Consider the following 15,085-nt stretch of genomic DNA (forward strand, 5'->3'; position numbering starts at 1 on the left):
AAGCTACACCATCAGTTCTCCAAGCCCTCCTGCTGTAGGAGAGCCCGGCTGTACATCTAGAGTCCCGTTCGTCTTTCCTTATCCTGAGCCCTTGGCTAAGCCCTGAGAGGAAGGAAGCCAGTGGGCCAGCGACACCACCAGTTTCCTCCGGAGAGGAGCTTTACCGCGTTGTGCGGCCAGCGGAACTAAGGGGAGGGACATTGTGCAGTTGTCACTGTCTCCTTCCTGCTGGGAACAAATGAGTCACAAACTAATATTAGCTAATGGTAATTGGAAAACACCTACCCATGCCAGGCACTGTTCTAAAAGTTTCAAGCATATAAACTCACGTAATGGTCATCATGACCCTCTAGGAAAAGTAATTTGTTATCTCCATTTACAGGCCCAAGTTAAATAAACTTCCCAACTTTACAACACAAGCAAGGGGCGACTAGAACCCAGGCAGTCTGGCTGCAGAGCCCACTCCTAGGGGAAAAGACCACCTCAGGGCTCTTTCAGCCAGTGCCCCAGTGGGTGAAGAGCCACACTGACTGCCTCGGAATTACAGTACTTTTTCTTTCTAACTAAAATGAGCTGTATGTGTTAACCCCTGGGTGTGTTAGTTTTCTAGGGCTGCTGTAACAAAGCACCACAAACTGGGTGGTTTAAACAGCAGAAATTTATTGTCTCATAGTCCTGGAGGCTAGATATCTGAAACCAAGGTGTCCTGGAAATCACTGGCATTCCTTGGCTTGTAAAAGGGTCACCTCGACCTCTGCTTTCATCTCCTCATGGTGTTCTGGGCACATGCATCTATGGGTCCAGATTTCCTCTCTTCGTAAAGATACCAATCATATTAGATTAGGACCCACCTCAATGGCCTTGTTTTAAGTAATTCCATCTCCAATAACCCTATTTCCAAATAAGGTCATGTTCTGAGGTGCTGCGGGTTAGCACTTCAACATAGGAATTGAAGCTGGGCAAAGGGACAAGGTCACGTAAGAATCATAGGACTGAGGCATATTTCAAATGACCAAAGTAGCCAATAATCACAAATCACTAGGTTTCTTACACGTTCTAGCACACAAGTTACTCATACGAGAATATTAGAAAGGGAAGTTAACAGAATCACTCTGAAGAGGATCTGGGAAGGAATTCCAACCCCGGCATTGAAGCACACCAGTCTAGTCATCGATTCTGCAACAAGCACTGGCCTGGAGCTCATCAGGGTGCTTCTGAACTAACAGAGCTATGGACAGCATCTGTCTGGAGCAGCATCTGGACATGGATAGTATAGGTGGTCGATCAGGCTTTGAGGCACTGCAAGACAGCTTCTTTTAAGGGTCCACTTAGTGGATGTAAAAGTTATGTCAGGGGGTCTTTGCCACATTGGTTCAGCCCACTCAGTCTCACCCAAGTCTCTCCATGGGCATTTTTGAGCGAGTTTTACTTATCTATGGGTCACACAGCTTATCTACAGGAGCACACTCGAAGTCCTACATGGGCCCTTGGCAAACAGCTAATGTGGGAGTTCACATTGGCCACCATGGCTCTATCTTGTCTTACTCTAGTTTATTTGTTATCTTCTATGAGCAGTAATTACTTACAACATATCACACCATGATATATACAACATATCACACCATGACAGCTATTCATGACAGAAATCATCAATTTCCAGTGGGGGTTTTCTGCCTACTACCAAGCAATTCTTCAACACCAGCTGGGTGTCCTACAATTCAGCTCAGTTCTGACACTATCTACCTGGAGATAGCATCACAGGTAAGGGCTCAGTGCCACAAGACTGCCCTCTACTTCAGGCATCAGCTTCAAGTCCAGGTTGTAACCTGTACTTCTGATCAACTTGCTGTAAATCAGAGGTAATCATGACCCCCTCATTGGGTTGGATTAATTTACTAGAACTCAGAAACATTTTACTTACTAGATCACTCATTTATTAGAAAAGAACGTAACTCAAGAACAGGCAGATGGGAGAGATACATAGGGCAAGGTAGGGGCTATGGGTGAGGAGCTTCCAAGCTCTCTGAAGTCACTACTCTCCCAGAATCCCCATGTGTTCACCAACACAGAAGCTCTCCAAACCCAATCCTTTTGGGTTTTTATAGGGTTTTCATTAGTCTCAATTGACGAAATCATTGGCCATAGGAATTGATTCAACCTCCAGCCCCTTTCTTCCCCAGAGGTCTGGTGGGCAGAACTGAAAGTTCCAACCCTCCAATCATGTTGTTGGGTCTCCTGGCAACCAGCCCACATCCTTTGGTGCGGTTCAAGTCACCTTATTAACAAAAGACACCTTTATTCCTCTATTCATTTAGGAAATTCTGAGAGTTCTAAGAGCTCGTGTCAGAAACCTGGATGAAGACCACAGATCTATTTTTTATTATAAATCACAATATCACAGGGACCAAACCATGACAGGTTCTGCTGCCTCGAACAGGTGGCAATGAACCCCAGATAATATACAACATCATCAAAACAGTAAGATTTCCTTTAAAAAAGAATTCCTAAGTGAGAGATTCACAAAGGGTAGACGTTTTGTTTTTTCCTTTGACACAATCATCAGAATTAGTAGACCATGGTGGGGGGAAGGAAGAGCTTTTTACTTTTACAATACACATATACTTCTGAATTACAATTTTTGAAAGAACTTTCATTATTCATTCCAAAAATATTTATATTTTTTATGTAAATAACTCAACCTATTCTGCACCAGGCACTGTTATGTAGGTGCTTGGGATTCAATATGTACTATTCTTACAATAAAAGTTAAAATAAAATATAAATATTGAGAATAGATAACAGATGGCTAGGCTTTGGAACAGATTGTGCACGTGTTAACTTCATTACTTTTCCTTCAGATTGTTTAAAGTCTATTTTCAAAGTCAACAATTAAAAGTCACCATTAAAAATATATATATAGGATGGGGGTGTCAGGAGGGATTTTCATACTATCTGTATTTAAAAATATATTTTATTATAAGAATATGTTAATGTATTACCTGCAGAATACAATTCAAATAAAATTTAGGAAAGATGCATTGGTAAGTGAAGAGTTTTGGAGAGCTGACTTACATTGCTGTTTCTTTTTTAAATTATGAAACATGTCAAAGATGAGAAGAGATATATACTGGACACAGTTTAAAGAACAATATTGTGAAACCCACCACCCAACAAAGAAATAGAATAGTAGTAAAATTCCAGAAGCCCCCTGTTTCTCTTTGATTGCATCCCTTTGCCTCAAGCAGTAACCACCATCCTAACTTATCTGCTAATAATTCTCTAGATTTTTAGTAATTTTAGTAATTGTTTTACCACTTTTATATGTATCCCTAAATAATAGTTTTCTGTTTTTGAACTATTTAAAAACAAATCATTTAGTATGTATTATTCTGTGACTTGCTTTTTTCCATCAAAATTCTTTTGGAGATTCACCCATATGGGTGCATATCTCTAAGAAGTCATTTTTTTTTTTTTTTATAAGTAACATTCTTTATGTAAAATAGTTTTTTTAAACAAAAAGATTACTGAGAAGAGAGGTATTGTTTTACATTGTTGCAAATCTCTAATGCCTGGCTTAATAGTAGACAGCAGGATTCTCATACATGTTACAATGTATTGTTTTAGTTGAAGTGAATGAAGAAAACCTGGTCTCAACACAGACATGTGGTTGGAAAAACAAAGACCTTAGTGATCCTTGAAAGTATCTCAGGGGTCCCCAAAAGTCCCTTGGCCACACTCTGAAAACTGCTACTGTGGTATCTTGCTGCTAAAACTATGGTCCAGGGAATTTCACATTTAATCCTCATACCCTCTAAATCAAAATGTACGGTTTAATAAGATCTTCATGTGGTTCCTGTGCTCAGCAAAGTTTGAGAAGCATTGTCTAAGGAAAAGCCTCTTCCTTCTGTGTGTCTCCCTTACTGTCATGCTATTCCCACACCGACAACACTTCAGACACCAGATGTGTGGGGTGTTTCCCCACCAAGGAATTCTCTGTGACACCAGCTGGGTGTCCTACAATTTAACTCAATTTTGACACTATCTCCCTGAAGGTAGTACCAGATCCTACAGGTTATCCTACTGGTGCATAAACAGAGGTGTATGTTCCACAGGAAGGTTGAGTTGTGAAGATTTAGCCAGAAGAATCCAAGAAACGTGGGGTTTAATGGAAAATGGCTGATACTACACTGGCAAACATCTATTTGTGGCCCCAACACAGACTCTGTCAGTGGGCAGTTGAGCTTTGGTGCCACCCCTCCTCATTCTGAGAGGAGAGCACAGCCTGTGGGAGGTGCCCTTCCATCCTGAGGCAGGTGCAAGAGCAGGTCTTCCTCAGGGAGCTCCTCGTCTCCTTCATCCCCACTGGTATTGCCACCTGGCCTTAAGAAGTCATTTTTTAAATTTACTTTTTTATTTGACTTGCCTATACTAAACTGAAAACTGTTAAGGGTATATCTAAGCCTTTACATTTGTATATAGCTCTGTAACCACTACTCACATCAAGATACAGAACATTTACAGCACCCTAGAAAGGTTATTGTTCTCCTTTCCAATCAATATCCCCCAAAAGTAACCACTATTCATACCTCAAGCAACACAGATTGCTTTTGAGTTCGTTCATTTTTCACTGCTGCATAGTATTCCAATGTAGGCTTATTTTGTGAATTTGGGCATCAAATCATTACCAACTGGCTTCTGGATTTCCTGATAGGTGAGTTAAGCAAACCTGCTCTCATTATTTCATTAACCCAAAATGATATTGTCCCATGGTTTACACAATAGAATTTTTTGAACCCCACTTAAAACATTACAACAGGGTTATAAGACATCAATTTACTTATCTTCCCTACTCTAGATGGACTTTTATGGGGTTTTTGTTTTGTTTGGGCAATTAACATAAAGAATGCTGCTAAGAATATTTGTGTATGTCTCCTTGTATACAAGCACACAATTTTCTCTGAAATCTAGATTTTAGGAATGGAATGGCTGGATCATAGCATAAATGCATGGTCAACTTTAGCAGATAATGGCAAGTTCTTTTCCACAGTAGTTGTACCAATGTATACTCCATCAGCAGTTTATACAAACCCCTTCTGTTCTTCCTTCTCCCAACACTTGACATTTAATTTAACCATTCTGTAGTTTCTCATTGTGGTTTTAATTTGCATTTTGCATTTCCTTACTGAAATATTTTTTTTTTTGAGGAAAAAGCTTCTTTCAAAGTCTTAATGGAGAGAAAACAAACTGTAATTTTATTTCAGTACTTAATTGGATTCAAAACATTCAAATTATGAACATTCATGATTCTGAATTGAGACCAAAATAACGCACAACTAATCAGAGAGTTTGGCACTTTATCCTCATTTTCAACCTATGAAGTATAAAGAATTCATGAAGTAATTTAATAAATATTAAGGTTTAAAGTGATCACTGTTTTAAGTGGAAGAGGCAGCTTTGCTTTCTAACATACTAGTTTGCATTCAGAATTTTTAGAACAAAAATGCCTGCCATCTGAGAGTGAATGATACAAAACACTGGGTTGCTCCAGGTTTTTTTTCCCCTACCCAACATACCTTCCTATTATCTTTCTTCCTTCTATGTCTATGGACAAAGAATGATAAAAAATTTTTTTGACAGGTTGAGAATGTAGTTGATTGGTGTGACCTGAAACGCTTACATTTTTGGTAAAAAGCTTTCACTGAGTCACCTGGACAGTTAGTAATGCAGCTTACAAATAAATAAAGCTTAACAAAGAGACAAAAAGCTCATGGAACAGCAAGGCTGCAGAATGAACTGAGGAAGAGGAGCAGACACTGCAAAAGGAAGCAAACGCTACAACACAGAGAATGGAAGTCCTCTACCATCTGTAAGGCAATCAGTAGCCAGAAGCTGTCTTGCACCAAATACCCACAAAGGTCTTCTCTGGGGATCTTTGTTATATTCTCATTATGAACCTTTGGCAGGCGTGCCTCAGTACCAGGGTGACAAGGACATTGCTGAGCACCTCTAAGTCACTTAAGCAGAATCTCTGGCCATTGGAACAGGGTGCTGCCATGTGTCCACAGAACTCTCCCTGTCTACAAATTAAACTGGCCACACTGGTTGCAGGAGCCTGAGGACTGCCCTCAGTGGAGTGGCATAGGAGCTTTCTTGCAAGAGGAGAAGCAAATGCTGACAGTGTGCCCCTGGGGGCAGCTGCCTCCCTCCTGAGATCCTTCAGATGGACTACAGAATCGAGTCGCTGCTTGAGAGGGGCGAGACAGGCAGTGACAGGTCCCTTGGAGGGCCTTGGTCCCTCCCATCACGCGAGGAGTTCTGCTCCTGGAAACAACCCTCCTCCTCCTGGAAGAAGCCGTTCTCCAGAGCGTCAGGGCAGTCTGGGCTGGACGCTGCCAGCAATGCTCCCTTACATTCCTGAGTGGACTTGCAGGGGCTGTACAGTTGGCAGAGCAAGGACACGTCCAACTGTCGAAGGCCAGCGCGGTGTCCAGGTTGGGAGGCTGGGTGGGCAGTGCCCCGGCTCGGTCCCCACTGCTCAGCTTGTCCTGAATGCCCGACTTCTGCATGTACAGCCATCCCAGGTGCCACCAGCACCCCTGCTCAGGCTTTTGGGCGGTGGGGAAACCCGTCCACCCGCAGCTCCCGCACTGGGCCTGCGCGCGGCCTCCGGCACCTCTTCGACGGTCTCATCGTGCCCACCCTCCGCCTTCCATGTTTATGGGCCTTCTGTGAATGCATTATTACTAATTTAACTGCCCCACGTCCCTCATCTTAAATCATTTCTAGCCATCCAGTTTATAGGGTCAAAAAAGACCGCTGAGTCGTAGCTCTTTAAATTTCAAGATTACAAACTCAGATTTTAAAATCGTAAAGTCTAGGGGCACTGATAGGTGGTAAAGATTGGATTCATATCCAAAGTGGATTTCCAAATAATTGTAGGACTAGAATCATTAGCCAAGAAAGGGGCCAAGGGTGGTAGACAAACTTCTAAGATGCTCCCACCACCCCAGATTCCTGGCCCCCGTGTACATATACTTTCTCCCAAACACCAATCAAATACTAATATAGGTGCTGCTGTGAAGGGATTTTGCAGATGTAATTAAGGTTCCAAATTAGTTGACTTTAAAATAGGGAGATTATTGAGGTAGGACTTACTTGATCACATGAAGATTATAAATCAGAGAGATGTGCTCTGGCTGCCCTGGAAGAAAATAAATGTCTGTATTATAAACTGCCTACAGGGGTCACATGCCAAGGAACTGCAAGCAGCCTCTAGGAGAGTGGTTCTCAGCTAACCAGAAGGAAAACAGGGACCTCAGTCTTACAATAAATAGCAAGAATATGAATTCTGCTGACAACCAGTGAGTTGGAAGCCCAGGTAAGAACTACAGACTTGGCCAACATCCTGTTTTCTGCCCAGGGATAACCCTGAGCAGAGAATCCAGCCATAACATTTCTGGATTTCTGACCCAAAGAAAACTGTGGAATAATAAATTTGTGTTCTTCTAAGCCATTCAGTTTGTGGTAATTTGTTACGCAGCAAACATACTGTTATGTAGAGAACACGCCAAGGAAGTATGAAACTCACCTGCTGAATTACAAGTCAAGAGCAGGGCCTGTATACACAGCTGTGGCTGTGCACCGTACAGCTTTAGTGGCATCATTTATTGTCCGTATGAATGGTACCTTCTGAAATTGGGCAGTGCGCTCTCAGCACAACTGTGCATAGCAGAGACTCCACTTCTTGACTTCTGATGTTCCAGCATCTGGGCTACCTCTTTTAACCTTTTATGCCCTTAGTAGAATAAGACAGACTAGATGTATCCCAAGGTCCGATCAGCTCAACATTTGGAGGGTTTAGGGTATTCTGTAAGTACTCTACCACACTGGGCCTTCATACTTTATCTCCAGTTCTTACCTTCCCAATTTCAACCTCTTGCTTCACTTAAGCGAGTTTGCCCACAGTGTCCTTCTTCCTTAAGTTGCTGTCGTGTCAATGAGTATCGCTGAGGATGGAACAAGGCAGTAGCTCCCTAGGGAGGACACCAGGAGGAACCTTCCCTCCCCTTCCTCATTTTGATTATGAACGAACATGACAGTTAAGTGTTAGAATTAAGGAGACTTAAAATCAGTGGTAAACAGTACTTTCAATCTCCTCAGTCTGTTGAATAAAGCCACACACCAGTGGTGGTCATTTTGAGGAAATGCTGACTGACCTGTTTCCTCGGAAGGCAATTTAGTAATGAAAAAGAAAATGTGACAAAACCTAGGAGTCTTTAGCTAGGCCACAAAAAAAGCAAGCCTGTCTCACAGAGACAGGAAATGTACTTAAAATTAACTAATTAAAACAAGCTATTGGAAACCAGGTTAAGTTGAAGTCATACTGCAAGATATGCAAAATTAAAACTTGAAAACAAAGTCCATAGGCACTGATTTGTCTATACTCCCCCTCTCCACTCCTGCCCAATTATTCTCAGTGGTTTTACAAGGTATCAGCAGCTATGACCACTTCGTAAGGGGTCAATATTTTAAGACAACATAAATTAAGAGTATGGCTTTGAAATCTTACTGTCCACACGTTTAAACTCTATAAGCCTATTTCTTTGACTGTATTTCAAAGTTTTATAAGGGTCAGATCATGTGTGTGAAATACCCTTGCACAGTACCAGGTACGTTTAACATGTAGCTTTTACTAGACCAATGCTGAAATAGAATGACTGATAGGAGGATTGGTATTTTGGGCTAAGAGAACACATGTGGGGTACAGAACAGTGGCTACCAAATCCAGTCCAGGGATAGGTGATAAGCATTCACCAACCAACCATAAGAAGAAAAACAGGGACAAAATACTGAGTTTTTCACAAACTTATTCAAACAAATGTGCTATTGACATCCTTTATTCTTGTGTTTTTTCACTCTTTCAGTGTCAAAATGTCTTCTATGAAATGAAGTGACAATAAATTATAGCTTAATATATTTGTTTGGCAAAATAAAAAGTTGTCAATTGTGTTATCGGTCCCTTCAAACTGTTTAAAAACATTTTTTTCCTATTATGTAAAATAAGACTGGGAACCAGTGTTTGGATGTGACTGTTAGAAGTGGAAAAGATCTTAGAAGACAAGCAGTTCTCACAAAGATGGGCTTAAATACACTGGGGGATTTTCTCACAATTTTCCAAACTCAGCTTCTGAAGAGTATGCAATTAGAAAATTGGTGTGCAACAGAAAAAAATGAGAGAATGAACCAGGGAAGAGGAATATGGTTGACTTGGAAAGAGGAAATCCAACACAGGAGTGGTAATGGAAACTACCACTGTATACCAGGCCTCAGCAGCCAATTTAGTCAAGTAAGTGTTATGTGGAGAAAAAGGTCATTAGTGCCAGAGAAGTAATGCTTGTACGTGAAAATAAATGAAATTGAAAATAAATGAAATCACACTACACAAATAATCTATTCAGTGAGCATTTTTCCCTGCTCATTGTTACCAGTGTCCCAGAAAGCAAATGGTACCCTCAAAATACTGCCCCAGAGCCAGGAGTGAGAGTGCTAGTACCTCAGGCCCATAAGGGCAAAGAGAGGCACAGGTTAGTGGAAACTGAAAGCAATAACACGGAGTTGGCTGTCTTGAGGTGCAATGACTTTTGGCTGAGGATGTATTTGGCCTTAAGAGAGGGAGCCCATGAAATAAATGCCTTGACATCCCTCCATCCTTTCCACCTACTGCTGCAGTTCCCAGCTGGCCAAACCCAACAGAACCCAGAGGCCATGGGCCATCTGTTGATGTAGTCCATACAGCTTTCTTGGGCAGCAAAGTAGGGTAAAGGGAGGAGATTTGGAGGGGCAAATGGAAGACATCTTGTGCACTCATGATATAAGCAATTACTAATGACTTAACCAAAATACACAAAAACATTTTAGGAAGATGTGTGGGAGTAGAGGGAACACAATGTGAGACAACTATAGCTCAACCATGGCAGGAAATCAATGTCTAAAGTAGATAGCTCCACAAATAGCAGTGTATAGGTATTATTTGGAAATATATAAATAATACATTATGATGTACGCAACAGCTAAACGAGTAAAGCTTTTGGGGACTACAGGAGTAGGGACATTATAAACCTTGCCATATTATGATTTTTTAAAATGATACATTTACTGTAACAAATTAAGTTGCTAGAAGACTACACAAAAAACTAATGTTGGTTACAGTCTGTGGAGCTAGAGTAAGGGAGGGTAAAGAAATAACATTAACTTCTCCCTGAACATGCTCCTGTATTTTTTATGAACATGTTATTTTCATAATAGCCTTCTCTTAACCTTAAAAAACAATCTGATTAAATTAATTTAGTGGCAAAAGGGAATTTATCTTATTTCTCAGGCAGGTTGGGGCAGAAAAGCTGAAACCTAGTGATATTTAATCAACTCCAGTGTGAATCAATGACTTGGCCAGACACCGGGCTTAACAGAGACTTGGTTAGGAATTGGCTGGGGACCCACAGGCAGGAGTTCCATCTAACCTCTTCTTGCTTCAGAAGGAATAAATAAATATGATATAAAGATATGGTTCATCTTATTTGAATATTTATAGATTCCCTACACTAATGTGAAGAAGTCCAAGGATGAAAACCACGTAGTGAGGCCCAGAGCAGCAAACAACTACCCAGTCACTCCCTGCTGAAATGCACTAAATTCTGCAGTCTTGTTATATAACAATTAAGTAACCGATACAATCTACTATTAAAAAACAAAAAACATATATATATATATATATATACACACACACATATATATTGCTGTCCCACAACTATCCAGATGCCATCACAGTATTATAATTCTGCTTTCTGATGTGGTTAAAAAATGTCTTTTTTAAGTATTTAAATTTTAAAAGAAAACTGCAAGCTGAACTGCATATTTAATAATTTTGTAGGAATAGAATGCATCAAGGATTATAATTTTATAATATACATTAGACATTTATGTAAAAGATGTTCCATTTTTCAAAGAATTTCTCCCATTTCCCTGTCTTTTCTATCTTCCTCAGAGCAATAAAACAGTAATTACAATTCTCATAGCTAAGTGCTCCGTTGTGTTAGACAAGAATTTTATATTTGTGTTTCAAGTCATTCTCATCTCCAAAACTCTTTCATTTCACTGCATTGTTTCACAGTAAAATTATACTCCACTCAAATTTGAAGAGCCTCAATAAAAGCTGGAAAGCCAAGGATTGTTAGGTACTGATTTTAAGTGTCTTCTGGCACAAAGCTTCTACTTATTCATATTAAAACTGAAACAGCAATGAACGCTACCCTAATGAAAAAGGAACTCAGGAATTAAATATAATTAAATACAGTTTAAGTAAACTTCCCTATTAGTGTCAGGTAAATATCTAAACAATCTACCCCCAATTCTGGTCTCAGAGAAAAAGGTCACAGACAATTACAAACAGGCGCTTCAAATTATCAGGTCCATTTTAAAAACAATGAGATCCTTTGGGACAATCACTTTAGTCTTTCTTTTTATCAGAGATTTCTGTTGGTCCTTTTGTTGGTAATCCATTTACATCTGTACCCTAAGATGAAAAAACAATTTAGTATTATCACAAAAAAAAAGACACTCATTATAAGAGATATTCTCTTTAAAAACAGACAACAAACTTCAAAATGAAACTCTGTTTCTAGAAATGTACGAGATGGCTAAATTAGAGCACATGAACACAGTCAAAGATGAACTTAGCAAGCACCAATGCTAAAGACAACAAGTTATCTAAATACTCATTTTAAAAAACAATCTTTTTATTAAAAAAAATCTCTACAATCCTTCTAATTAAACCTCTTACCAAAGTTATCAATTAGTGAAACTGGCTTATTTTATTATAATCTCTTCCCATCCATTAGCTATTTACTATTACTCTTACCAGCCAGGAAATACTGGGTATTATCCTGGCCAAAAGGCAAGGAGCAAATGAATAGAGGTCCAGTTTAAAACCTTATTACTTAAAAAAACAAAAAAAACCCCACAAAACAACCCAAGCTTCATATTTGAAAAAGAAGGAAATTAAGACACATTTAATGAAGCTTCTGGTTCCAAGAACTTGCCTTTCAAAAGCTAAGTATTTTACCCTGGCTGTACCAACCCCCTCACCTACCTTTAATTCAAAGCATTTTAATGTTCTTACCTTATAGTCTACTTTGCCTTTGTTTTTATCATTGCATTCTTGTAAAGCTTTTCTAGGCCACACTCGACTAATGAAGGGGGAAATCAGAGGGTATATGTATGGCTCCAGGAATTTTTTGTAGATCCAGAGCAGAACCGGAATGACGATACAGGGAATGCACACCATGGTTTCAGGCTTGAGCTCCTGAATGGTTGATATACGTAGAGAAAAATCAAATTAGTTTAATGACTTAAGAATTTACCTAGATCAAGATACTTGAAAGGACTATTCCTGCACTGATGGAAAAACTCAATCATACTACTGGCTAAAAGCAAGAGACTATTAAATAAAAATGCTGCTATCTATAAGGTAAAGGAGTAACAGGTAGTAGACATGAAAATAAGTGAGGTGCCTACCTCCAAACTTCTCCAATCACTGCTCCCCAACCATAAATCTGATGATAAAGACCAAGATTTGCTGGGTGCAAGGCAGTTAGGCCCTTTGCATATATCAATTCAGTTAGTCCTCAAAAACCCAGTGAGTTTGGGTACCCCTGCTAAACTCCATTTACAGATAAAAGGAGGCACAAAAATAATATGGAACTTGGTAATTATGACTTCTATTCCAGTTTAGTGAGAATTAACTCCTAGGGCCTAATCTTCACGGACTAAACAATATTGATTACCCAACCTTCAATGCTAAGGGCAAATCTTGTAATACGGAACTCACCAAGATATCCCTCTGGAAGGCCAGTAGGCTGCAAACCAGCAGGACTTTCCCAGGCAACAACTCCCCTGTGATGTATTTGCTTTTTAGTGGCAATTAAGATACACCAAGTACTAAAAAATTTTATTTGGTATTATTGCTATAAGTAAATTGTTTATTTCTAAAAATTAACAGCTCTAATTTCCTTGATGATTAGAAATCTTGGAATTTCTCAAAATCAGCAATTTCTTGAAAAAGAATCAGTTACTTTCATAGTATACTATTGAACCAAAAACCTTAAATTTTTAAGAATTTTTAATCTCTTAGAGTAGGCCTTAAAAACAGCTTCAGAACAGTGCCTATGGCTAATAATTTAGGATTTTAAAATTTGTTTTCAACATATTGTACATTAGGTATTTTTGCTGACAAATGAGTCAGCCCTGTGACATTAAAGCAATTTAAAATTCACAATACAAGTGAACAGTGGTGTAGTTGATCCAGTCTGAATGTTCTGAAATGAATTATAAAAGCATAAACAAATAGTAGTGTAAATGTATGCCAAAGAATGACCAGCTATTTTATAAAGGATCCATTAACTGGAATTTTAAAAACAGTTCCCTAGTCAAACTAAAATAACTTGAGAATTTACCAAAATATTTTGTTCCAAAATTTTAAAGAACATAGTCTCTGATTAAAATTAACTAAATGAACGTGAGCTTGTTCAAGGAATCATTATTTTTGGCCACAGACATTTAAAATCTGGAAAGACTTAAGATGTGATCAGGCTTAGGGCTTGCGCTCTTGTAGCATACTGGCTGGGAGCTGCCTGGATTTGAAACCTGCTTTCAACACTTTCTAGATGGTGTTCTTGGGTAAATTATTTAACTAGTCTGTGCCTTAATTCCCTCGCGTAAATCGGAGAGAATAGTACCTATCACACAGGGATACGGTGTGGATTAGAAAAAATATGAATACAAAGCTCAACACAGTATCTGCGTATTTTAGTAATGTGTTTTCACTATAGAAGAAGAAAAAAATAGGTCCATTAAGTTGTGACCAAAGATCACAAAGGGAACTAGTAAACAGAGGTGGCTAAGACCAGTATTCCCAATGATGTGCTTTCTGGTTGAATGCTCTTAATTTTCCCCGTTCCAAGAACACAGAGATCCTGTTATTTCCCTCCTACCAAACCTTCAAGACCAACTAAATCCTTAAAAACTAGCAATGCTTTGCGCACAAGGCTGGTGACGACTGGCAATCCATCAAATGAATATTCATTTTTACCTATTTGTAATCGTGTTTTAAATAAACTCTAACAAATTCTACAAACCGCTCATGTCATAATTACGACTTTTATAAAACGTTAGCTCCTCAGAATGCTTTCTTTTAATCCTCATTATGATTATTCGGTGAGGTATTTGACTACATACATGAGGAAAACTGCAGCTTAGAAAGGTCTAGAAATAGGCTATGATAAATTGATAAAATTAGCATTTTATCTACTCTCACCAATTCTTGGATATTACAACAAAGAAAACTAGATTAAAAACGTTGGAGGAGAGGAACTGTCTTTCACTCTTAAGACGAGAGGAAAAGGCTGAGGCTTTAACGGAAATAGGGCAGGTATAGGAGGAGGCCACCCCGTTAACCCATTTCGGCAAACCATTTTACTGCAGACAAAAGAGAGGGACAGGCTGAATCAAAGGCAACGATAGAATAGGCAGCAAAGATTAAAGCGAATGGCGGAGAAATAATAGCAGTGAAGCCGACAACGGGCCGAGCAAGAGATTAAACGGAGATAAAGGGAGGGAGAGGCGTGCCGGAGGCCGGGGTGGTGGTGGACGCAGACGCAGAAGAGGTGAGGGGCGAGGCGCGGGCGGGAGGCCGACGAGGCGGGTATACCGTGAGCGCGCAGGCGGACGGCGAGGTGCAGAGCGCTGGGCTACGCTAGGGCGCTAGGGCTCGGTCAGCGTGACCTGTGCGGGAACCTGCGGAGCAGCCGGCGCCGAGGCCACAGCCCATCCCCGCCCCGAAACCCGCCGAAAGCTCGGGCCCGCCCGGCTGTGCTCACCCGCGACCACCAAGCCGAAGAGGAAACGTCCGCAACTTCCGGAGGGAGGGCCGACGAAGGCACGCTGCGTCAGCCTGGCCGCGCAGGGCGGAGCAGTGACGCCAGACGGGTACGCGACGCGGCTTCCGGCGCTGCAGCCGCAAACTCAAAGCCAG

The 15,085-nt window shown here is 40.3% G+C and overlaps 1 protein-coding gene across 2 annotated transcripts; it reads right to left on the reverse strand.

Annotated features, from left to right (window-relative positions):
* Nucleotides 1-10,893: 10,893 nt before the first annotated feature.
* C6H18orf32 (chromosome 6 C18orf32 homolog) lies at nucleotides 10,894-15,083 on the reverse strand. 2 transcript variants are annotated; one of them, XM_036918619.2, is made up of 3 exons: nucleotides 14,931-15,083; nucleotides 12,176-12,358; nucleotides 10,894-11,569 (listed from the first exon to the last, which is right to left on the reverse strand). In XM_036918619.2, the coding sequence occupies exons 2-3, from the start codon at nucleotides 12,338-12,340 to the stop codon at nucleotides 11,504-11,506; spliced, it is 231 nt and encodes a 76-aa protein (XP_036774514.1). In that variant the 5' UTR covers nucleotides 12,341-12,358; nucleotides 14,931-15,083; the 3' UTR covers nucleotides 10,894-11,503. The 2 variants fall into 2 exon arrangements, with proteins under 2 accessions (XP_036774514.1, XP_057360148.1); XM_057504165.1 differs by lacking the exon at nucleotides 14,931-15,083 and adding an exon at nucleotides 14,762-14,916.
* Between the last annotated feature and the right edge of the window lie 2 nt (nucleotides 15,084-15,085).

This window comes from Manis pentadactyla, chromosome 6 (assembly GCF_030020395.1).
Source record: "Manis pentadactyla isolate mManPen7 chromosome 6, mManPen7.hap1, whole genome shotgun sequence".
In the NCBI taxonomy this organism is placed as follows: Eukaryota; Metazoa; Chordata; class Mammalia; order Pholidota; family Manidae; genus Manis; species Manis pentadactyla.

Bases quoted from the DNA above. Each gene is read 5' to 3' on its own strand.
- C6H18orf32 (XM_036918619.2), bottom strand. From the start codon at position 12,340: ATGGTGTGCATTCCCTGTATCGTCATTCCGGTTCTGCTCTGGATCTAC. The intron at 11,570-12,175 runs GTAAGAACATTA...TTTTCATCTTAG, and splicing joins AAGGCAAAGTAGACTATAAG to GGTACAGATGTAAATGGATT.